At 46.3% G+C, this 25,925-nt stretch overlaps 1 protein-coding gene across 1 annotated transcript; it reads right to left on the bottom strand.

The window, feature by feature from the left end:
- Positions 1–1,929: 1,929 nt before the first annotated feature.
- On the bottom strand, positions 1,930–25,523 carry ACAP3 (ArfGAP with coiled-coil, ankyrin repeat and PH domains 3; the record flags this gene model as incomplete). Its single annotated transcript, XM_009580488.1, has 19 exons — positions 1,930–2,411; positions 2,527–2,637; positions 3,016–3,125; positions 3,287–3,507; positions 3,667–3,759; positions 5,920–6,021; positions 6,432–6,536; positions 7,142–7,356; positions 7,889–7,983; positions 8,117–8,186; positions 8,494–8,702; positions 9,284–9,395; positions 9,808–9,908; positions 10,361–10,412; positions 14,609–14,721; positions 23,149–23,160; positions 24,516–24,590; positions 24,933–25,028; positions 25,479–25,523. Coding segments are annotated over 19 exons (2,085 nt in total), but the record flags the coding sequence as incomplete, so codon positions are not given.
- Positions 25,524–25,925: the final 402 nt, after the last annotated feature.

The following is a 25,925-nucleotide window of genomic DNA, read 5'->3' as shown; positions in this document are numbered from 1 at the left end:
CCGTGCAGAGCACTGGACTCCTGGGACAGAAAGAGTGGGGAGATGGAGAAAATGCCATGAAAGGCATTGCCAATGATAAAAAGGCTGATGGGGCCAAGCTCATTAATTGTCATTTTCCAAGACTGATGGAAGGAGATTGTTTATTATTTAGGGAAGCACGAAAGGCCCTGGGGCCAGATTTTGCACTGCCATGGATCTGCAGCAGTTTCAGCACAGTCACTAGAACCATTTCAGATTCACAACAGACAGTTGGGACTGAGATCAGAACTCAGTACTTGGTACTGTGCATCCCAAAGCTCCAAAGGGAACAGGAATGAGAAAGCCACAAGACAGATGGGCTTCAATACCCAGATTGCACAGACAGAAAACTGTGGTCTGGCTGCAGCAAAATATGGGACAGCACTTTCCTAAGGAAGCAGGGACTCCCCCTTGAACTGAGAGGACACCCTACTAGAGTCTAAGTGGAGTTTCTTTATTGTTCCACTTTTAAGTGTGTGGGTGGACACTGAGCACTGTTGGTTCAGTCTCTGAGGGCAGTACCTTGAGCGAAGAGCTGGATCACTGTTCCTTCAGTGTCTGAAGACACAATTACGTCAATAGAAATAAACCTGCAAAGGTTTAATCCACTAAGGGCTGCAGTGTGACAGCAGCCAGTATACAAAAAAAAGAAGTCAAACATGTATTGGACGAAAAATAATATGATTGTGTATCACTGCAGATGTAATGCAGGAGGATGGGGAACTCTGCCTGGTATTCTTGCATTCCTTGCGAGACCTTGATCCCCTCAAGATCCCAGCACTATCTGTAAGGCACTATGGCCCAACCCCAGAGCCAGCAGCCTAGGTGCCCAGGCAGGCTAAATACCAGTTCTGGACTGCCACCCACAAGAAAAAACTCCGATATCAATTGCAGCTGAGGGCATTCTGAAGAGGCTCTTACAGGAGCACATCTCAGCTTGGCATCCAAATTTCCAGCCAGAGGATAATCTGCCAGCGGTGTGCACACTCTGTAAGCCCTCCTGAGACAGGATTACATCTCTGCAGAGCTACTGTAGCATGATCCCTGCAACACAGTCCATAAACATAGCAACAAAGTGCTCTAAGTAGAAACACATTCCCCCACTCCAGCAAAGAATAATACAAGAAAAAGGAAAGAAACAAAAAGAAGATTCTGCCGGTCATTGGAATTGGGGAACCCAAAAGCCCCTGGGCCAGCTGCTGAGATGCCCTACTCACATGCTTCTGCATGCGGGGGGAGAGCACAGAGGGATACACATGCAAGTAGAAGTCTCCTTCACAGAGATGCTAAGTCAGAAATCTGAAGTGACAAAAAACCAAACTGAACCAAAGTCAAATTGCATCGTGCAGCCAGCCATTTAGGCAGTGGGAGTTCAACGTGGCTTTTCTTCCCTGACACAAAGCCTGTCGCCAGCGACAAGCTTCTCCCAGCCTCAACAAATTAGCACTGCTGCTTCCATAACACTGTGGAGATTGCATCTTGGCCCAGGAAGCAGGCGAGCTATGGCTTTGACCAGCTAAACACCAAGGGCAAAAAAAGGGGAGCGTGGCTGGTATAGTCCTGAGAGCAATTAAGGTGAGTAGCCATCGCTCTCAATCCTAACTCTTCTGTTGCGCCTTCTGGAGCAAAATACCTCTGCCCCACAAAACAGCCTGTTCCTGACTTAGAGGTCATCTTTTAGTTTTCTAAACTGGCCCCAGCAGCTCCCAGACGCTGCAACAGTCCTATGAGAAAGCAGGCTGCTGGTTACACTGCCAGGAGAGAGGGCTCCACGTCAGAATCCCTCCAAACAAACTGTTCAGACAAGAACTCAGTGCATGGTAACCACACTGAAGCAGAGATAGGTTCGTCTGATCGTATTGTTGGTGGGTTTCTCCTGGTGATAGAGGGTTTCCTTTTCTTCTCTTTCTTTTCTTTTCTTTTTCTTTTCTTTTTTTTTTTTTTAAATGCTAAACTCGTCTCCCATACTTTTCACACACTCAAGTCCACACGCCATGGTCTGTGGTTATGCCCTAGGAGTCTCCTACACAAAATCAACCATCCAGTAGTCAAGCATGAGAACTTAACGCTAACAGGAAAGACCCCTTTTCCCTTTTCCTTCCTGTGTGCATCTCAACCTATATGTACAGGCATCAAAAACAGACCAATCTGCAAGAAACACCAATATACCAAGGATGGGGCTCTCAGGGCTTCTAGAAATTCAGCCCAACTTCAAGACAGCAAAAGGGAGGTGGGGGAGTTGTCACTAACACTCATCTATGTTAAGGCTGATGAACTCCTGTATACACTTCCTGTACTGCAGCTCAGTAGGGCTGTTGCTGGGATATTGACCTGGTTGTCCAAAGGGGCCCTCTGCTTCTCGCATTTCTTCATTCATTCGAGCCAGACGCAGCCTAGAGTGAAAGAGAGAAAGCATAAGGGAGAAAGGTTTGGTTATTTCCTTCCCTGATGGCTATTTACAGGCAGTGCTCCTGTATGTAGGCACTGGGAAGTCCTGGCTGCACTTACAAGGTCACTATGTCTGCGTTGGCTGCCTGGACAGCAATACTGAGTGGGTCCTGCCCGTCGCCATCCACCGCATGCTGATTTGCTCCTCGCTTGAGGAACAAGCAGACCTGACTGCAGAAGAGAAAGAAAAGACCATCAGAGCAGAAATTCCAGCTCCCCCACCCCACACTGGAGTGGGCAGAGGGCACTGTCCTTCTACAGGCAGGCACAGCTTCACTTATATTGGTCTACAAAGATCAGGAAATGCTGCTGTGGCATGGAGAAAGGAGTGGGTGTACAGGGGCCCAATTACCCCCTACCTATCGTCATGGGGGAAATTATCCTTAAGACAATCAAGTTGTTGATGTGATATAAAAAGGCATGTTTTGCAAATAACCAATTCATCAAAACCCAGGTCCCTTGCCCACCTCACCCCTGACTCTCAGTGTTAACGCTGAATCTCAATCCAAGGGTGACGGAGCATGTCAGAGCGATGTGCAAAGAACTTACCCAGTATGTCCTAGGTATGTGGCGTGATGCAAGGGAGCCCGGCCTCGGATATCTCTTTGGTTAACATCTGCCCCATTCTGCAGCAGTAAGTCACAGGCTATCAAGGAGCCCTGGCAAAGCAAAGGGGAATTTCTAAATAAATTCAGCCAGCAGTACTGAAAGGATGCATGAGCACGTACCAGGCTGTAAGTTGCCTGTTGCCGGTGCACTCTGAACTAGAGTCAAGACTCACATTCCCAAATGTGGCCTCCCAGCCACTAGCACAACATACCCCCATCACAGCTTGAATCAGAGGAGTTTTGTTTTCATCTTCATCATTCACCCAGTTGATCTCAGCACCATGTGCCAGTGCTTCTGCCATCAGAGGCAGGTTTCGGGCTTGTGCTGCCTTGTAGATTAACAACCCAGGATGCAGCTCCCTTAGGTCCTCCAAATCTGATGCTTCTTGTTCAATCTCTGCTTCACCACTTGACTCCTCTGATACCTCGCACTCTAAGAGGCAGAAAAGGATGGAGAGAGATGACCCAAAAGCTTCACATTTCCAATTTCTTATGTTCCCGGTTGTTCTTGGCACCAGACAGTCCCAACCATCCATCCTGCCTTAGCACTAGCTGCCTCCTCACACTTCCATCAACAGCCTGTGACACCCACCTTCCTCTGTCACGCTGTCCACCACAGAGCCAAACACCAGGATATCAGTGCTGCCATCCGTGCTTCCTCCAAGCCCACTGTCACTGCTCAGACCTGCAGGGCCAACAGAAGACAAACCAAGCCATTTTAATACACAGGCATTCCAGTACCAGGCACAGCTGAGACCACAGGGGAAAAGGGCTGCGCAGAATGTCACACACACATTGCACCGGGCACTGCTGGCAAGGGAGAGGGGGACTGCTATCCCATTTAGCCCCACTCAATAAAACTGCCCAAGGAAAAACTGCAAAGCTTTATGGTGTCCATGTCCCCACGCTGCCCTTCATGCAGGGATGCTTCAACATTGCCATGGCACTTCGGACTGTTGAGGACAGCCCTTGCTGCAATCCATGAGGGACGCCGTGACGTAGACTGGAGCAGAGCAGCAGCAGAGACAGCTTTGCAGCAGATTACGCAGTGTCGTAAGAAAAGACACCGCTCTGCTTTTACCAGCTCTCCCCAGAGCTTTTCAGTTGTCACTGGGGCACTTGCCAATGCATTGCTCTTGTGACAGATTATTGACCATGACTGAGCCAAATAATATCAATAGTGTGTATCTCAAGCCAAACTCTTAAAGCGTTGTCCATTGGCTCATTCACCTTCACAGACATCCCTTCCCTTTCCCCACAGTGCTTCCCACCTTCCCTGCTTAGCTGGTGAATGTTACAAGACAGCTGACTACATACAAGAAATGGAGTCATGAAGAGCAGAAGCAACTTGTCCGAGGACACACAATGTGTCAGTGGCAGAGGAACTTTGTACCTTTTCCAGCTTGCACCCGAAAGCAGTCAAGAAAATGATGGAAAGGAAGAAGCACGTGCATGAATTGCCCCTGCGGGAACAGGGATGGCCCATCACCTTTGTCCTGAGGGATGCCTGGCCCCCTTGGGAACTCTGGCTGGACTCAGCTTCTTGCTGCTTTTAACTTCCCAATGACTGTAAGGGCTGGGAGTATCTGTTGTCCCAGAACTCAAGAACTTAAGTCCCCATGATCTACCCCAAGACCTACACTCAAACCACTGTGACTAGAAAGAAAAACAAGCCAGGTTGTAGCTGATAAAGTGTTTCTAAAATATGAGCTGAGTAGTCTTTGCAAAGAGTAATAGCAGGAAAGCCTGCAAGAACTAAAGATCTGAGCCTTGAAAACCATAGCAGAACAAGACACCTTAACCTTAAAGACTGTCTGTTGAAAACTTCAGAGCAGCTACAGCTAGGTCCCAGATAAAGAACAGTCTCTAAATCAGTGGTCCTGAAATCATGGTGCTCAAGTGATCCTTCAGCACTGTTCAACAGCCAAAGGAGATAATGAAGCTACAATAGGAAAGATTTAAAGTGGCACATATCATGCGTATCTTTTTTTGGATTTGCTGTCACAAAAATCATTGCTGTTTTTTGTAGAAAGCAAACATACTGCTTGGTGAGACTATGCTCTCCATTATGTCAGTACAAGTAAAGAGTGACTCTAATGACGCCGCATGGCACTAGTCCAGATTTACATCAAAGTAAAAAAGAAGGATCTGGCTCATATCACATAAAATTCCCAGGTTCTGTTCCCACTGAATCTGTGATAAAATTCCTGTTTTCTTCCACAGGAGCAAGATAAGGCTGTTGAGCAACTCTGAGGTCCTGCATCTCCCAAGTATTGTTTCTGTTAACTACTAATGCCAAATTCCTTGAAACTAGAATAGTCCTTAAGGTACCGATTCAGACAAGCACTAAAGCACCTTCTTCACTGATTTCAAGAGACAACATGTACTTGTAGGAAAGCCTGTGATTTTCTGCTGTGCTGACTCAGGTCCTTAAATATTTCTCATAAGTTCATAAAATAACAAGCAACTGAGCTAAGTTTTAAAAAGTTATCACTCCTCAGCTGAGTATGATAATGGACCACGACTAGCCTGTGACAGATGTGGAGCACTTGAAGTAAACACTTCTTACTATTTGCCGTGAGATCCCACATGTACAGGATTGGATCCTTTATCTCATCTGAGGGACAGTTGTTCCTTTACGATGTCATAACTTGACTGCTGGAAACCCTAGGAAGCTTTTTGCCTTTTGAAAGCCTGCTGGTCTGTCTTTCCCACAGGGGACTGGTAATGTATGGGTTCCAATCATTTGGCTGAAAGAAAATACATAACTGCCTCTGAAGCTTGGTTTGGCACAAGTAAAATTTGGGTGTCTCTTTTGCTGCTAGCTGCCAGAGCGTCACCTTACCTCCGTCCAGGAGGAACGGCGTACCGCTCCCACCGGGACCAATGCCACTGCCACTCCATGGGCCACCTGTTAGCGGATGCTGCATAGAGATGTGGCTGGCACCTAGAGGAAGGTGGACGGAATATGAGGGGAGTTCATCGTCACAAACAGAAAAAGAAAAATTGTCCGCAGTAAGACTTGCTAAAAAAGGAAAAAAATTAAAAGCCAAAACGAAAACCAGAAAAAAGCCAATGGAATGCATAGTCTGGGAGTAAAATATGTTGGGAAAAAATCCCATCCACCAGAATGCAAACACCAGGGACTGACTGGATAGGATATTAAAATAATAAGTGCAATAAAAGAGCAATGGGCTGGAGTTTGTGCAACTAACTCCCCATCACTCTTCTGAAATATTTGCCCCCTCTCCAGCGAGGCTGATACCTTGCCTTAGGTCTGGTGCAATGCACATGCCCTAGAAGAGCTGGGAGGTAAAGCGTGCCAGAAGCAAAGACACTTTCTTTCTTTGTACTTACTGCGTGGGCCGGAGCCAGCACCGGTGTCAAAGTAGGAGAAGAGAGAGTCCAGCTCATCAGGGCAGAAGAGGGAATCTCGACGGAATTTCCTCTCCAGCGTAGCTGCTATTTTACACAGAGACATTTTGAATTACATAGTTAATAACATGCAAATGAACAAATGAGACACAGTTCTACAGTAGTATTTACACAGGCTGAGCTTGCATGTCCAATGCACCCCAGATGTGTCCAGTCCAATACTCATGCCCACGTACACCATCCAAATATAACAAAGAGGTGGGGATACACTGCAGACCAAGTCATCCCAAAGCATTTTGAGCAGCCAGAACCCTTCATAAGCATGGCCTCTCTTACAGACCAGGCAGGTAAAAATAAAAGGATTCGAAACTTTTTAAAAAGCAGGAAGCTGGAATACAAAAGAAAATGCACAAAGCAAGCTTATAAGTTGCTGGATCACCCTAGCGTAATGATCTCCTCCTTTAGCCACAAGAACCTCCTTAAACAGATGGAAAGTATTAGGAAACGGCTCTAAAGACCTGTGTTAACACAGTTTGAGCAACAGCATTTTTGCTTATACCTCTGGCAGGCTGCAGGTCCTAGAGAAAGACAGGGCCACACATGTTGTTAGGGCAGTTGTGTACACACCTACAAAGAGTGGTGGGCAGGCCAACACAGCTCTGTAAGGGGAGTGGGGCAAGGGAGGTTCCCACCTGATGACAACATGGCTGGTGATGCATTGCCTGCTTCATGGCGGTACTTTCTACGAGCCGTGGGTGCTTTTGTGGTGCTGTTGTTTCTCTGGCACTTCTTCACACACCAGCGTCGAGGTTTCCGCTCATTCTCTGTTAGAGTCTCCCCATTTGGCAGCTTCTTCAGGAATTTCTTCTCCACATACTTCACCTTGATCCAGGCTTCCTTGTCCTGCCTAAGAGAAGGGTCACATGATTCGCATAAAGCAAACAGCCACAAGGGGATGAAACTGCTCTGGGTCATATTATCAACCTGGCTTTGAGTCCTAAAAATCACTGAGGCCTGGATTAAGAAGGGAGAGTTTCTCAAACCTAAAAGTATCTCCCATCTCAAAGCAAAACTAAGGAGTGTGGTGTGTAGCCAGGAGTGGAAAATGTGCTGTTCAGCCCTAGGCAACACCATGTGCTTCAGTTACATGTATTTGTAAGGTCTCAGAGCAGGTGTAAACCCAGCAAGCCCTGGTTCCCAAGCATATTTCACCAGTTTGCTGGCTGGTAATGCCCCACTGACTTTTCTGAGAATCAAGCTCAGGCTAGCTGCAGAGGAAGGGGGTTGAGGTAGGTGCACCTGAGGTAGTTTGGGCCCTCAGTGAAGGGCCAGTCGCACTCTTGATCTGACTTTCCAAAGAGCTTAGGGTATTGGGTTTACTGTGTAGATGGATAGCTTTCCACAGGACTGCGAGGACCAGCATGTGCACTCAGACTCACCTGGAGCTCCCTGCTGTTGGTTTCTTAAGTCCCAACTCTTCACACTGTGCCTCATAAATCTGATTCATGGTACTGTTCCCCAGCTCACACATCAGCTGCAATACAACAAGCGAAGAATGAAATCCTCAGCTGAGGAGCTACCTTCCCTCTAGTCTAGCCTGCCACCAAGTAAGACTCTCTCCATGTCCATCATTTGTCTATCTCTTGCCATTAAAAGCCAACACTCACTTTCAGTAACTCTGGCTCCCAGGAGTCCAGTGTGAGAGATCGGACTTTGGAGCAGTGAACACCCAGACTCCTATTTATCCAAAAGGAAGAAAACTGAAATGGTTACATGTCTCAAAACAGAACTGCTCATGCATCATAAGATGAACAAGATCTATCCAGTTCTTATGTATTTATCTATACAGATACAGCTATAGCAGAGAGTTTTATGCATATGCATACACAGATGTACCCCCCCACACAGGTACCGCAGCAAGCAATTACTTTTGAATCTATCCGTACAAACATTATAGTCAGTTGTAATTCAGGCTCCACCGTTTTTTCCAGGAGCTTGCAATCCATCCCTGGCTAGCAGCACAGAGCACACATGCACGCAGTACCTGTGGATACCGGAGCACTCAATGCACAGTAGAATGCCCAGGTTGATACTGGCCCAGCGAGGATCTGGCTGACCACAGTCACAGCACTGGTCATTCCCAGGGATGCTCTGCACTCTCTGCAAGATGGTCTCTCCTTTCACACTGCGCTCCCGGGAGTCGGTGGCAGAATCAATGCTGCTAGTTGATGGGGAAGCAGTCCGGTCCAGTCTCTGCACGAAAAAAGGGTTCTAGGATTCTGCAAAGCACTGTGGAATGAAGCAGAGCTTTGCAGAGCAGAGGCATTGCCAGGAAGCATTACCTGAAGAAGAATAAACTAGGACCAGTCCAAGAAGGGAACGGGTAAAGCCTCATTAATCTCTATTGTTGCCACAAGACGGCGCTGCACCCCATCCCTGCTCTGGGGGTGCAGGCAGCACGCAGAGCATCGTCTGGCAAACTACTTGCCATCATGATGCCTTGCTTGCGCTTGTCCCAGCCAAGGAGCAAGCTCTTCGCAGGGGAACATAATTCCTAGGGGAACATCAATCCAGAGAGTGATGGCAAGAAAGTGAAGATGCCAGGACAACGCTGATTTAAAGCCTTGCCTTTCCCTCAGCCCAGCTTTGTAAGTGTGGCTTTGGTTGGTGAACAATTGCTGCCTTTGAGTTAGCACTGACATCAGCTCCCTTCCTTGAGGGCAGAAGAGTATTTCCAAATGGTCCACCTACGCACGCTGGACCTGCCACAGCCCAAAAGCCCACTATCAGGGCCCTGAGACACAATTATGGATCTTTCATGACCCTGCACTCACTTCAATATAGTAGCTGTCAGGACTCTCCCGGTATGCAGAAGCGATGCTAGCTTGAACAGCCTGAATCCAGGCCTGACGCAGCTTCTCCGAGTCAGCCTGCAGCATGCAGCTCCTGTGAAGGAAGGAAATGAGTTGGAAAGAGCAAAAGGACAGGGTGCACATTTTGGTCAAAATTGTTCCACTTCATCCTCAGCATAGACATCCCAAAAGGGGCAAAACTTAATCCTACAAGCTTGCACTGTCAGAGGTGTTCCCTCTTCAAAAACTGCAGGCAGGTCTGCTACCTGTTTTGAAAAGCTGACCATTTCCAGTTTCACTGTCTATATGTATATTAGGTATGTGTGGCCTAGATCTGGCTTATGCTGATGTCCGATGAACTTCATAGGGACTCTGGGGTACAGGCAATGGTACCTCCCAGTCAACATTTAATAGCCCAGGGCAGCATCTGCTCAAATCTAATCTCTTGCAGTTCCATGCACAGTCCAGCTACCATGAGGATGGCCTAGGGAAGCCACCAAACTTACTTGGTAGGTGAGACGACCTCAAAGCAAAACCTCCTCTCTATGTCTTCACACGGCTTGACAGTACAGAGCCGCAGGTCTTCCACCACTACCGTGAGGACATCCTGAAAGGGTGAGAACAGGTGGCTTTGTTGGCTCCCTGAAGCTGTGTCATAATCAGGCCTCTCAGAAAACTCCTTCCCCAACCCTGCTGGTTAGCATATGCTGAGTCCAGAAAGAGCAGAGCCAGCCCACCACCGGATAACTCTAGGGCAACAGGAAGGGTTATACAGAATCGAAGGATGGGACAACATGCACATGACGTGGCAGGCTTCCTGGGGACTTCACCAACTTCTCCTGCTAAACAGGAATACTTAGATGACCACAAACACCATCTGCTGCCACTTAGTTCTCAGTACAGTCTAACTTTGGAGCACAGTAATGCCTGAATGGGCTTGCTGTCCCTCTGACCCAATTCCCCTCCCCACTCCTTCCACCCCACTCCCCCGCCATGGTACAGAAGTCCCCAGCAAAGCAGGATACCAGACAAGTTGGCTAATCCACCCGTCTCACTGACCTTTAGCTTCTTCTGGTACACCAGCTGACTGTTTTGTATGGAGAACCACCTCCTGAGGGAAGACAGGCAGACAGACATCAGAACAAGTGAACAGCTGAGCTACAGAGAGGCAGTTTGTTCTGCGGCAGAGCAGGATATCTCTGCATTTAAGAGTGTAATTTATTCCAAGAAGCTGGAAAGCAATGTCATAAGAAAAGCTCACACTTCTCCAGTGCCCTCCCTGAGAGACCAAACAAAGGATTTACAGCCTTAGGGAATGACTGCTGGCATTGAGACACTCTGATGGCCAGTGTTCTAGGTATGTCAATGTATGGCAAGAAGGAAGGAAAGAAGGGAAGAAACAAAGGAGTAGGGCAGTCCCATCTTACTGCCCTAGGATTTCTGGGGCAGAAGTCTGTGTGCACGCTGGCCCTGGTGCAGGTAGTAAATCCAGCGCCTGTGGGACATGTTGCACTGGGTAGGGCATACCTGTACCTGCATATGTGCACAGTGGGCATACTTGACATTTACTGGGAAAGTTGGATTACTTGCACATGCCATGCCAGATGCAGTGTGCCTGCTGCCTCTCCAAGCAGGCTGTCATAAAGCAAGCCAGAAATTCCTTGACATCATGAAGAAACTTCCAGGTGGGAAAAAGAAAAACCCATCTCAGAAAACCCTGCTAACTGGCAGCTCTACAAACAGTGCTGGAGAAAACAATACGAATGGGTTGCACATCTTGCTGTTTATATAGGCTATGCTACCCACCAGGCTAACTTCTCTGACCCACTAGAGCCTATGGGAGGCTAAACAATGCCAAAGCTCCTGTTTCCTATGGCTACAGTAAGGACAGATGTGTGTGAAGGGAGTCTACCTTCTTAGGAGGCAACAAATCACCAGCTAGCAGCTTTCCATTAAAATACAAGTTACAGAAGGTCCATGTGATGCCGAGAGCAGAGGTAATTCCTTGGTGTCTTAATCTTCGGTGCTAAATCCAAACCCCCAAGTCACTTCCTCATCCCAAGATACAGCCTAAGATTTAGCAACCTGATCATCTTCATGGAGGGCAATGGAAGCCATGACCATCACTAAGCTTCACGAAGGTGGTACTAGAATACCTGAGCATAAAGAGTCAAAGAGGCTTGCAGCAAGCTTTTCTTTAGAGCATGTATTAGATTCTCTGTTTGCAAAAGAACTAGGTTCCCGAGAAAATGAGATGAGACAGGATTCTCTTTCTTTTGTCATTGCTGAAATATGAAACAGAGGTAAAAGTCAACAAAAGGATTTGACATGTCTGTGGAGAAATGGGAAAATACAGGTAACTGGAGGACATCCCATCTATGTGGGAGCCCATTTTGATGAGCTGATATGGTTGTGCATCATTCTGAGCTGCTGTGACAGCAGCCGTCTATGCTCAAGGAGCTCTGCTGTCACATGAAGCTGAGCAGAAAGTTTGTCTCTCAGATTCCGGTCTCTGCTCCCGCTCACCACCCCAGAGCATGCATTTCTGCCTGGTACTGGCTCTTAGCCTGATACCATGAACTGTGGATTTTGCTGTTCTCTCTGCCTGCCCCCTCCCGCTCACATGAGGGGGAGGCACTAACAGTGAATAGCTGCGTGACAGCGAGAAGGTGATGAGTAGGCTACAGAAGCTGTGAATAGCGAAGATGCGGGTAGATATGGCTAAGAGTGGGTGGGACTGAGGAGACAGAGATGGCTGTGGGGAGGATACAGACTGTGTATGACTGGGATGTAGGATACAGGGAGGATAGCAGGGATTTGGGGGACAGGGAAAACTTGGAACCCTTCACACTAACATTACTTCAGACTTCAGGAAAACCAGAAAGTCCCAGAGGGTCACGTTCCCTCCAGGATAAGTGCCCTTTGGAGTGACCCTTGAATTCACAGCCAAGGCAGTTGCCAGGAGAATGGAGTTGCCTGGAATTGTTCATTTCTATCACAAGAGTCAAGCACAGGTCTTGACCTTAGCCTGACACATTCTGGAACGACCTTCTGCTCCACAAAGACATGTGGTGTCAGTGAAAGCAGCCATGGGACAGACTATGGACCGAGGCTATACTTTGCTTAGGAAACACCAAGCAGGAAATCCTAAAAGGTTGATAAAAATGCAGCAAGAGACCTTCCCAATGCAACAGCTTGTGAGCACTGAAACCAAACAGTGTGATGCACTGTGTTGTAGCTGCTGTTTTGGTTTTTGGTTCCTCCACGTGCAAACTTAACTGTCAGGGGACCAGAGAGCCTGAGAGGTAACAAAATTATACTAAATTTGCCTGGAATCTCCTTAGTACTAGAGGAGGCTTCGGAGAGAAGGTATCGCTTATCTAACCAATTCAGAGATCTCTAATTATTTCAAGTCTTTTTTCCATGCAAACACAGGCAGTTTCTGTGCATACTACAAACTGCTCACTGAACCATTTAGTATTTATTTATTCCAAAGTCTAACAGCAGCACATTTCAGCCTTGCTCTGATGTATACTTTGAATGTATCCCATAACCAAGTAAAAGATACCTTAATATTGTATCATTTCCCCATTATGTGAGAGGAGGAAATGTAGGTCTAAAAGGCATTGATTTCATTGCATTAGAAACTCACTGGAAGGGTTTGAATCCTTTTGCACAACCGTGTATGAAACCTATTGACTATCTCAAGGGAAACTAAACACACAAATATTGAGCAAGGCTAGAACATGAAACCTTCCACTTTCCCAAGGTCTCTGGCAGCTGTGGAGACTCCTGATTAGTGCAGGAGGTATATGAGCCTGGCATTCCCAGTGACCCATCCAATGAAATATTTATAAATTAAGAGCAGGGTCAGCACACAGAAAGTCATTTCTCAGCTCCCGGCAGCACAGCTGATATTTCCACTCTCACATATTTCCCCATCCCAAAATAGACAGGTTTGATACTCATGGCATGTCCTGCTGTGTTAGGGTATTTCTCTTAATTGTTATGAATTTACAGCTTCCCTAGGGCAAGACTTGAGCTGCACTGTGCCCTATCTTTCCTGTATGGAACCTGTTAATTCTTCCATTGTGGAAGGCACTCCTTTTTTTCCCCTTGGCATTTACTAAGATACAGCAAAACATGAGCTGGCTCATTCCATGATGCAGCCTAAGAGGAATATACAGCTTCACAAAAAGAAGCATACTTTTTTTTGACCAGGAGAATAATAATCACTTACGTAAACTACACAGCATCTAGCTCTTTTACTGATTAATGTACATGTCTCCAACACACCAATATCAAAGACCTGCAAAGCAAGTGGCTTTGCAAGCTCAGCGCATGAGTTATAACATGCTAGTAGAAAATTTACGTGGTCTTAAAACACCATTGCAATCAAGCAGATGCGTACTCCTCTTTTGCTCTGAGCTGACTTGGTGCCACACAGCCGGGTTAGTGTGTTGATAAGACTACATTAGTATCTTTTGAGATACTCTTTCTCTCGGGAGGACTCACTCAGATACAGTGTTATGCTAATGTGGCTTCAGGTTCTGATTTTACTTGCAGCCAACAGGTTCTGAGCAGAACCACAGAATCACTTCGGTTGAAAGGGACCTCTTCAGATATCTAGTCCAACCCTCCTGCTCAAGCAGGGCCAGCTAGAGCAGGTTGCCCAGGACTGTACCCAGGTGGTTTTTTAACATCTCCACAGATGGAGATTTCACATCCTCTCTGGGCAATCTGCTCTACTGCCTGACTGTCCTCACAGTAAAAAAGTGGTTCAGATGAAATTTCACATTTTTAATGTGCCCATTGCCTCTTGTCCTGTCACTAAGCACTGCTGAGAGGTCTGGCTCCTTCTTCTTCATTCCATCCCATCAGGAATTTGTACATGTTGATAAGATTCCCCCCGAATCTTCTCTTCTCCAGGCTGAACAGTTCCAGCTCTCTCAACCTTTCCTCATGAGAGATGTTCCACCCCTTAATCATCTTCACGGCCCTTCACTGGACCACCTCCAGTAAGTCCATATCTTTCTTGTGCTGGGGAGCCCATAACTGGACACAGTACTCTAGGATCACCTCCCACAACCTGCATGCAAAATGCTCCTAAAAGAAAAGTCTCTGTATGCAGAAACTATCAAACCAATCTCATTTTAACTATTTAGCTTTTAACTACTTAGCTCAGAATCCTTCCAGTGATGATAACAGTTGCTAAGATCTCACTAAAAGTGTGCTCCTGTGCAGGCAGTATTAGCTGTGTTCAGAGTCTTAGCCCAAATATCAAATGGAATATGAGTTATTACTCACCGATTCCATGTTTTGAAAGCATTGCTAGCTCTCTTGAAGAGGTAGCCTTCCATCACCACTCCATTCGGGGCATCAACATTAAACTCCACCTTTGAGTCATCATAGGAGAAGTCCTGCAAATAAAAAGAGACTGAGACTCTAACATGACTGCACTCTCCAGGACCAAGATGGAGATGAGCCTAACCAAAGCATCAAGAAGAGAAAAATATCTATGTCAAGATCCTAAGGTTCAGGCAGAGCTGTCTGTCACAGCATAGCCTTAGTGGGCTGCAGCCACAAATAGCAGTCATGAATTATCCTCATTCCAGTAAGCTTATCTGTCCCTATTGTTTTCAGGAAAAAAATGTTTTTTTTTAAAAAACATGCTGTCAGCATAGCCTTAGTGGGCTGCAGCCACAAATAGCAGTCATGAATTATCCTCATTCCAGTAAGCTTATCTGTCCCTATTGTTTTCAGGAAAGTACTATACATGCTGTATTTCCCCCCTCTGGTAGCTGATAAGGAGAAAGGCAGGTAGCTTGCCACCGTGAGGGCTAAAAATCCCCAAATTTGGGGCCGCCTGCAATGGGAAATAAAGCAACAGAGGTGCTTTCCACTGGCCAAGTGAATTAGCAGTGCTGCTGCCACCCCTCTGCTCTGCAAGGGGCCAGGAACAGAACAAACCCCAGCCTTTTCACACAAGGAAAACAGGCATGATGATTTCTAGAGGGGAAGACATCAATTCCATTTTCATTAGCTATCATCATATGCCATCTCCAATCTGCGCTCAGTCAATTCTCTATGCTATGCTACCAGTCAGAGCTGATTTGTCAGGTTTGGCACCGATTCATCAGATAGATCTCATGGATTCTGACAGCTGGTCAGCAAGACACAGAGCAGAGAGAATAGCATCTGCTCTCACAGAACACGGGATCCTTCTCCCTGGGCAGTGGTCTGCCTCCTTCCCAAGAGAAAGTAGGTCATGAAACCTAAATGACTTTCCCCTCTAACCTGGGGAACTAAGGCACGTTGTCTCTTTGCACACTGATTCCACTCTAATGATGCATTCTACCCACACCTCCCTCTCTCTTGAGCGCAAATATTTCTCCCTGCACTACTTGGTTCAAAGACACAACAGTGCAGTGAAAACAGCCCCATTAACTTAAGTGCCTTTCCTAGCTCAGCATATGAAGACCCTTGTGATGCTGTGTTGCTAGGCAACATGCACTTCACTCTCATTAAGATGAGTTATTTTCATGTTCAGAGATGCAAGCTTGCCTGGGAGGTGTCATAATAAGAATAATACTGATACAGAAGGAGGAGATATAATGGGACAGGACTGAGTCATTCCTGGGAAAGACAGCATGATGCCCAATTAGACACTAGAAACTGCTGTAAGGCACCCAATTAAGAGAGGTCTGCTCAGCCCCAAATTTTCTTGCCATCAGAGGGTGAATCCCATGGGGGTTCTCTTCTGCAGATGTCTTTCATGCACATATTGCAAACAAAGGCTGGAGGGAATTTTCCTCTAACTCGTAGATATTTGAATGTGTGATTTTTGTAGAGCTGCTCCAAAGTGACAATTCTATGAATTTGATGAGCATCTGCACTGTTTTATAAGAAATAATGCACACATCCAAAAATCTGGACTTTGTTGAAAAGTGCACAGCAAGCATAGGGCAAAACCCTTCCAAGCATATCTTAAAAGTGAACACTTAGCTGTGCCTCACTTTGTAGAAGAGGTAAAAATAAGGGGGAGGGTCTAAATATAATCACCTGACTTCTTCAGCTGTCCTTACAGAATCAAGCAGCCTGATGGTAAGAAGGATATATTGCTGATGAGTGCAGGAGGAACAGATGGGCCATATGCGTCACTAGAGTAAATCCACTAAAAATCAGTGGAGTCAAGCCAGGTGTGAATTTAACCTCATTGAGTCTGTATATATTACACCTCTCTACAAACTGCATGGCTAAAGCAGAACATGGCGCAAGGCACATGGAGTTGCTCCTTGCCTTTGAAAGAATTCTAACCTGCACCAAGCCCAGTTTTAGAAAGAGAATTATATGCAAAAACACCAAGCGCATATACAGCTAAGAGAGCCATCTGGATGACGTCCAAACGTAAAAACACGTTGTTGGGAAGAATGGCTTGTGTTCGCATTACTTTGAAGATATTTCTCTTCCTTGTTCTCTCATTGGTTAAGAAACATCCCCAGGCCAAATTCTGCTCATATTTCTGCTGGTGTAATTCCTGAGCAACTTCACTGCTATCAACAGAACTACTGTAGGGCAGCTGAGGGCAGAATATGTCGATCAGAGCTGTAAGCTGGATTTGTAAAGTTGGTACAAATCAAGGGAGAGATCCGAGGGATGAGGACCAGTCTGCCTCTTATCCCCGGGGCAGGCGGCAGTCTGATCCTCAGGGGCACTTCATTCCATTCCATTGCACTCTGCTTGGAAGCACCCGAAGCTACAAAGTTATTGAGAGTGTTGAGAGACAAACGAAATAAGGGAAAGGGGAGGGTGAAAAAAAATCCAGAAATTATCCCCTTGATCAGTATCATTTTTCCTTTCACTGCCAGGCAAAGGCCAAAAGGAGAATGTACAGAAATGGCTCGGCTAGCTGAAAGGCAAAATCATGGCAAGTGCTATTGCAAAACTTCCAGCACACTAGAGCGAGCTTAAACTATGGGCTTCAACAATGGATTCCTAGGCACATGTTCTTGCTGTAGCCCATACAGCACAGCAATTGAAGAGAGAGGACAAATTTCTGGAAAAAGAGTTAACAGATGTTCTTGAAAAACCTGATTCCAGGTCAAAGCTAGCTTAGAAACTGTCTGAGAGCTCATCTTGCCAATGGTGTTGAAACTTTCTTACCACAGCCATTGAAGAGAGAGGACAAATTTCTGGAAAAAGAGTTAACAGATGTTCTTGAAAAACCTGATTCCAGGTCAAAGCTAGCTTAGAAACTGTCTGAGAGCTCATCTTGCCAATGGTGTTGAAACATCATGGTAGTGTGTGGCCACAGCTGGATACACACAGATGTGTGACTATGAATCCCCTTAACTGGCAGACCTGCCCTTAATGCATCCCTGTATCTGTTCTATTCATTGACACAAAAAGATTTCGATCCTGTTAGTTCTGGGAAATAAGTCAAAGGGTCCTGGCTGACGGACACAGCTCCTGCCAAGCACGTCATCAACTGCGCCATCAGTAAGTCTCTCTGACTCTTACATGGGATGCAGTGCATCTGTGGACTGACTCCACATAGAACTAGGAAATAAAAACCTTCCAACCTTGTAAGCCAAGCCGCGATGTCGGGGAGGTGCTGGTGGAGAAGGAATGTGTCACCCATTCTGCAACATTCAAAGTAACTTTCTTGATTCAAATCTTACCCTTGACAAAGCAGGGTAAGAGAGTGCACACATATGCTTTCTCTTGTTCCCTCTTTTTCCATTTCCTGCTATACATGAGATTTTAATGCATGATTTTAATAAACTACCTTTTACTGAATTCTTCCCATCATTGCAATGTACATTGAGTAGGCAAGTCTGCTCCAAATGAGTTTGGACTGATTTATTAAGTCTGCATTTAGCACCTCATTGTCTCTGTATTATGAAAAAATGCTTGACATGGAAAAGGCTTCCTAGGACTGGGATCTGAATGGCTTTGGCTACAACTGCATATGCAATCGTGATTAGCAACAGCAGTGACATGTTGGATCACACATTGGTAAAATAAATCAGATGTCTTCCAAAATAAGAAACCAGATCTCTGCCATCATCTGCTTCCCTTTCCTTCACCGACTTTCAGTAAATCACACCAATCCTGTCTCACTGTCCCCTCCCCTTCTCAGTGCTATCACTCTGAGTTTACGCACGAGGCTGCCTGGGAACTGATATTCTTTTAGAAATGACATCACAATGGTTTCCATGGGAGCACACTGAATGCTGCTGAAGCAACAATGAAGTAACACATTCCAAGAGACACATCCATAGGGATGTGAAAAAGGACATTAATGCGGACACTTTCAAACCAGCAAATGGAAAGCAAAAACCCAGCACAGGCACAAACAGACCTGTGAAAGAAGAAAAAAAGAAAAGAAAAAAAAGGAAAAAACCCTATTTGAAGGTTGCCTCATGACCACTCAGTTAAGAGCTCCCTTGTCCATCTCCACACAGCATGCACAGAGACTGCTTGCATTGCAGAGGCCAGACAAGCTTTTCCAACCGCTCCTGTGAAGCCAGAATTTCATGCAGAGTAAATGGCTGATGAAATTAAATAAACCTCCAGCTTCAGTGAACAGACTTAATATGAAGAGTATGAAGAGTGAAGGTGCCCCTCATCAGCCTGGAATCCTTGGGGGTGGGGGGGAAGGCTTCTAAGCAAGGAGCCCTGCCTAAGAGCATACCCACTGAAGTAGGAAGGTCTTGTTATAGGTTCATTCCTATCCCAAAGGGCACAACACCTGGCTGAGAACAGATAGAACCTTTCTGTAAAGGACCGACTTCCTTAAAATTCTTAAAATACAATCACTATGGCAATGGCCCTCCCTGAAAAGCCATAGCATTACTCCCTCAGTGTATCAATTCAATGTGGCAATAACGATACTGTCCTTTTCCATACAATGTTTTGATTTCTACTGACAGAAAACACTATCAAAACTAGGCAATCATGAATCATTTCAGTCCAGTTGTTTTTAGATATTCAGAGAAACATATCTTACTACTAAACCTCCATGTTATTTTATTTTCAATCGATACTATGTAGGATAAGCAACACCACATGCGATACACGCTTTCCCTCATAGAAGACAAAGGCTTTATCCAAAAGTGCCCTCTTTACTTAAGTAACCAATGATGCTCAATATTTAACAATATTATGTATACTCTAACAACATTATGTATACATCCATGCACTGAAAAGAACTTCTCCTGGAGGTGAGTTAAAAATTGTATGTGACTAGTTTGGCTATTCAATTCTAAAGAGAACATAATTCAGAGGAATATTCAAATTCCCTAAAGATGCACACACCCCCCTTCCACACAAACACTGGTGCATGCACATTCTGTTCTCTTCTGGTGCCTGAATATATTTCAAGCTTTTCTCTATCTGGCTATTTTTACCTCTGTGTATATACTGTGTACGATCCAAGACCCTCAGAGGCAGATGGAATTTGGAGGAGGGCTCCCCCACCTACATTCCCATTCTGTGCAGCTTTCATTCATTCCGGCCAAATCCCATTTACAGACCTTTTGTTTCTTGAATTTCCTAATGCCAAATGATCTCCCTGCTCTGCAGCTTGCCAGCAGATGATGCACAGAGATCTGTGCCCTGCCCCAAAGCTTTTCCATCCCAGAAACAGAACCAAACACATTTGCTCTCCTGCAGTAATAAAGCTGTATTTGCTTTTGGGTCACATCAGCAAGCCAAGTCCTACAGGCACAGTTCTTACTCCCCCCAGGGAAAAGTGCCCTCTAAACTTTCTCCCCAAGTCAAATCAACCCTGCAGGAGTCTCCTTACCAGGAGGTATTCAAGCCTGCCGAAAATCTTCATGATGCCAGCTGCAAGGGAGGTTTTGCTGCTCTTGCCTGGAGAGCAGGGAGCAGCTCTGTGTGTCCTCTCTCTCTCTCTGTTCGCTCTCTAGAGTAGCATCTCTGCTAAGCACCGTGGGCTGGCAGGGAAGGAGGGATTTCTTTTTCAACCCCTTCTCCTTTACCCCTCCTACTCCTTTTTGGGAAGCTATAAGCTCTGCCTTTGGCTCCTGTCAAAGCAAGGGGCACTAGGCGAAGGAAGTCTGCTGGCCTCTGGGGACCACCTGCTTACCCCCTCCCCATGCCTCCTATTCACAGTCATCAGCTTAGAGCAAGGGCTAATTATCATACAGCTGTCATGGAGGCACAGAAGGGAGTGGGAGAAGCCAGGCAACACAGAGCAAAGTTGACAGGAAGATGCTCACCGAATGCTTTCCTGACCTTAACAGAGCCAGGCTTGTCTGCCTTTAGCAGGGTCTGCTTCCCCCAGCTTCCTGGAGCAGAGCCACCCTTGGGCCAGTAATTCCACCCCTGCTCCACTGCAGCCACAGAAATCAGGCTGTTGAAGTGCCATATGGTCCCTAGTTCGTTATCTACCAGCTGAACTAAATGAGCCAGAGAGCTCTGCCTTGGCACTCCATCCTCCCTTCCCGTGCAAACAGGCAACAGAAGCACAATTGCTTCCCCCACTACCCCGGACCAGGGCTGCAAAGGAGCTTTTCTATAGCCCTGTATTTTTTCAGAGACTGGCCTGTCAGTTTTGGTGCAGTGGAAGGATTCAGGAAGGTCAGGATCTGCAAGGAAGGACTGGTTTAAACCGTTTCTCTCCTCATTTCCCATTGGGAAAAATTCCTAGGCCTATGTGTTTCAGTGCTAAGTTCTCCAAAATTTTTCTTCTAAGTGGTCCAACCTACACCAGGCCCTGTGTCTTTGTGCATCCATCTGAAGCACATAAAAACATACAAACTCATTACATGTGCGGTTTAAGACATTTTAGTTCAACACACAAGAGAAATGTGGGAAGCAACAAGACTATCTCCTCAGCCTTTGCAGAAATGTATTCCATACTGCAGTCCTTGCACACACGCATCCCACACACAATCAGCAGAAAGGCACCCCCAGCCTTCACACTGAAGCTCTCCTGTCTCTTTGCACAAGAGGAGAACTCAAGTATTTATTGTAGCCTGTAAAAATTGAGACTCTTCCTCTCCTCTTGCTGATTTTATTGGAACCCTTTTTGTATAAATGAGCATTATTTTAATATTAAGTGTGAAGCTGCAAATGGAGCTCTTTAGGGCTTTGGAGCTAGGAAGGCAGAGAGGGCAGCGGTTAAAATGACAGCTTGAAACGATAGCTGCCCTAGGAATCTGCCCCCCCAGAGGTGGCAGATGTTCCGTGAGGGAAGATGGGGACAGGGTGGCATAGGAAAAAGGCACCCGAATTCCAGTATCAAAGAAAATAGTCAAGATTTGTGCTGAGTTTTTCTCTCCTACCAAATTTATTTTAATTAAAACAACAATGAAACAAAATGCCACAGACCACTTCCTTATGAACTTGGCTCTTAGCAGGCTGCCCTCCAGGCCTCACAAAGCTGCCCAAAGACAATTCAATGAGCAAGGCCCTACCTTCAGAATCTGCACAGCTCCCCCACCCCAAGAACACTTCAAAATATATTATTTAAACTGGATTCCCTCCCTTTCTGTCATGCCTTAGCAGGCTGTTTGGGAAGACACTGTCCTGAGGAAAAAAGGATACTTCTGCCACTCCTCTCTAATTAAGCGCAACTAAATCTCCAAATTTTTCAAGAGACCAGAGGGAATTCTGGGCTCAGCATGAAGACATATATTCAAATACGTGCTGTGCTCCCTTTGGAGATGGCGAGACGCTCACCAGATGCAGAGTGCCATGCTCCATTGCAAAGGGAGGAGCAACACTCAGAGTAGCTGAAAAGCAGTCTCGTAACATTTCCAGGCAGGAAGCTTTAAATCCTAAATTGCAGTAGAGATGTCCAGCTCTCTTACAAGCTTATGCACACAGAGAGCCATGGCTCTATGCATATGTATCCTGATGAAGAGTAATTGCTCGTTCTCCCTCTTGGAACCTGACCTCTCCTTCATTCCCTGCTAGTCCAGTCAGCAAAGCCACGTAATGAGATTTAACTGAAACGCACTGCGCTACAGAGATTTTCCATGTTCCTTTGAATGAAGTCATCACTCCAGCAGAGTCCCAGGGGAACTGAGAGTTCACAAACGGATTTACCCCTCCCCCAGAACACTCAACCAAAGGGAGCATATGTACAGGCCGATTCACAGGGAATGTCTGTCATTAGCTTTCAAATCTGGTTACGTTTCCATTTCATGGGTTATAACATTTTTGAGAGAGCATTAAAAAGAAAACAACGGCCATTTAGATTACTCCTGTTGAGAAGTATTGATCCACACAAGTGCCTGCCAGATATGGACTCCTTAGCGAATCCTACTCAGGGCTTGGTTCATGAACAGCTATTTCTCAGGCTCTCTGAAATCCGTTCTTACTGTGCCCACAGAGCATGAGAGCGTGTGTGTGTCCGTGTGTGGATGTTAAAAGTCCACCAACGCCCTCTGTTATGAGCCTGTGCAGCCAATTCACCACCCACCAGACCCATGGTCCTCAAAGGCTCCTAGGTACCAAACCTGCATTAAGTGCCAGCCAGGTACTGCTGCCACTGCAATACTGAACTCCGAGTCAAGACTGACCACCTGCAGAGTAAAGGGAACTGAAATCTTTTTGACCACCATACAGAGTAGAGGGAACTGAAATCTTATTTTAGCACAGGACTGAAAACAACTTTGATGAGGATGAAACCAAACTCACTTAAAACTGGGCTTTAAAATTACATCTCCAGTGTTCAGGATACAGTACTAATTCCATGGCAAGGTTTCTTTGTTTTGCTTTCAAAAGCAGAATTTAGTAAATATCCAGAGCAGCAAAGTGCTAATTCTGAGCAATGAAGATGCCGGAAGAAAGAAATACATGTGGGTACTCACCTGCAGGAGGGTCTGCAGGGGCAGGTCAGCAATCCATGAAGAAGACAAGGAAAAGAAAAACAAACAAGAAAAATTGTTGATGTTTCTACAAGCCTCGGATTTGGAATCATTCCCAGATGAATGGTCTGGAAAATCAGAGCCCACGTTAACCAAAGATGCCTCCCTGCTGAAGGCTCGGACTTGTTTGATAATAAATCCTATTATCTCACTAGTTCATGGTGGTTACTCCCAATTACAGCAGGTGAGAGCACACACATAGTGGGTTACCATAGCTCAGCTGAAAACAACAGCTTGCTCAGCCACGGCAGCTCTATTGCTTGGGTCCCCATGGACCTTTCCAAAGTTATGCTGCTCAAGGCTGTAGCCATGTCATATCACAGGAGCTGAGAAAGAATCATCTGAACTGCTGTTGGGAGCAGACTTGCATGAAAAAAGTTCACTGCAGCACACTCCTCTCTCAATAGCAGTACAGAATCCTGCTCTCTCTCCCCCACGACCCATTAACATCACTTCAGTACAGTGTGAGTTCCCTATGAATGACGAAAAGGCCCTGCAGCAAGTCCTGTCTCTGGGTACCAAAGGAGTGCATCCACTCATTCGTCTGCTGGATGATTTAACAGGGACTCTGCCCATCTGGTTGGGCTGGGCACTCAGGCATGCTGCCATACTGCTGTCTCACCATGGGGCAAGGCAGTGAGAGGCAGGGAGAAGTGTCAGAAGGGACATGCTAATACTGCAGTAGCTGGAGATCATAGGGCTTGCCAGACAAAAGCCAGCTTGCTCAGCCAGAGGAAGGATGCGAGACTGGGAGGGGGAAGGCGGGGAGGGAGGGGGAGAGAGGGAGAGAGAGAGAGAGAGAGAAGGTGGGAGAAAAATGCTCTAACCTCTCTCCAAAAGCAGCTCTTCTATGCAGTCAATTGCAGGCGATTACAAACAACTGCATCCACTCCTCTATCTCAGAACCATTTACACAACATGAATCTTTCAATCTCCCCAGATCCTCAGCAGCAAAGAGGGAGACAAAGCATAGAAGAAAGGCTTGCTCGGAGGCAGAGCAGATCAATGGCAATGCTGGGAAAACAACCCCGGTGCCCTAACCCATGGGGTCCTCCCTGTGTCCCTTTCCCTTGTGTACTCAGATGTGTCAGAATGCCCTGCATTTGATCAGGCCTACCTACTAGCTAGACCTCCCAGCATCCACAAGGTTATTACTCTCATCTCAACAATTTCTGCTGCTGCTGCTCCAGGCTGTGAAGGACTAACCCAGCAAGGCCCCTCATCAGACAGCAGTTGCCATCGAGTGATCCAGACAACTACGCTGATGGAGAGAAGCGCTGCTTGCACCAAGCTGCAGCCCCAGGACTCACCCTCTGCTGTATCAGCGCATGCTTGTGCTCCATCTCCCTCTTCTCCACTGCAGAATCAATCACCAGCTGGTCCAGCTAAAGGCAGGGAGGAGAACACCAGGTATAAGAGTCAGGAAGGAGGTTTATGAGCCACTGTCCATCTCTGCTTCCCTGCTCTGTGATTACACCAGCCCTACCTAACATAAGAAGTCCCCACAAGAGGGGAAAAGGGCTGTGTTTGGGTGTGCACTGAAAGTAACCATAGCTCTTGGCTGCCACCCCATAGTGCAGCATCACTTATTGAACATCCAACAAGCATGATGCTCTGACCACTCCCTGATTACCAAGTGTGGTAGCTGCATAGGAAAGAGGATGTCCTTTCAGGGTGAAGGGGTACAAACAGGCAGATTGAGTCAACCATATTCTCTATCCCCTCACCTCTGTGGCTAGTTTCTTCATATAGGGATCCAGTTCATGGAGAAGACTGTAGCCCTGCTGGAAAAAGGTGTACTGGGCATGCATGAAGGACAGCATCTGGGGAGGGAAACAATAGCAAGGTCAGAACAGGTTCTGGGACAAAGTCAGTGTGAAAAGTCCTTACCCCTTATTACCCACAAACAAGTCTCTTCAAGGTCTAACCCTTTCCCTTTCCAAAGCAATCTATCCATTAGATGCCTCTCCCTCTTCTCCTTTCTTCCTCTCATAAGTCCTTCCACACTATTGGGCAACCCCTGTTGTGAGCACAAAGCAGTAAAAGCAGTGTCCTTCACCCCTGAAAGTCCCCTCCAGTTCTGGTCTGCGGAGTATCTTGCTGGTCCTTCATTCTCCCCTCTTGTTAGCATACCTGCAGCCCCCAGAGCAGTCCCAGACAGTATCTCCAGGGCAGATCGAGGAGTCAGTATGTCGACCCATGCAACCTGAAATGGAGAGGGCTGCCTTTCATTGAGTCACTGAGAGCAGCCACAGAAAACAGAGAGCCCTTACCGCATCCAGTATTTCAAACTTCTTCTTGGCCTGCAGGACGTTGATCTGTGAAGGAATCAAGATAAGACCATCAGCAGCATTAAGCAGCTTGGCATGGAGATCTAAGTATGAACAACTTGCTGCAATACCTCTAGCAGCAAACCACAAATTATTCAAGGACAGTTCCAGAAAGTTCCAGAAAGTCAGTTCCTGAAAAGACAGTTCTGGTGAGTTCCAGGTGGAATAAAAAGGGAAACAGCATAGATGCATTTTCTGACCTGGGCTGCTACTGATTAAGATCACAGCTAGATGTATGTCTGTACATAGGCTGACAACAAACAGTGACCCCAGAGTGCAATTTGGTATCACATGAAGGAGATGTTTAATCTATCAGGTCACTGCTTTGATTTCTCTTAGCAGGCTGAGAGGTACCAGTATAGTGTTATGGGGTTTTTCAGTAAACATAGT

This window comes from Fulmarus glacialis, unplaced genomic scaffold, assembly GCF_000690835.1.
Source record: "Fulmarus glacialis isolate BGI_N327 unplaced genomic scaffold, ASM69083v1 scaffold756, whole genome shotgun sequence".
In the NCBI taxonomy this organism is placed as follows: Eukaryota; Metazoa; Chordata; class Aves; order Procellariiformes; family Procellariidae; genus Fulmarus; species Fulmarus glacialis.
Note: the sequence above shows the minus strand (reverse complement) of the source record. Positions and strands in the feature narration are given on the sequence as shown.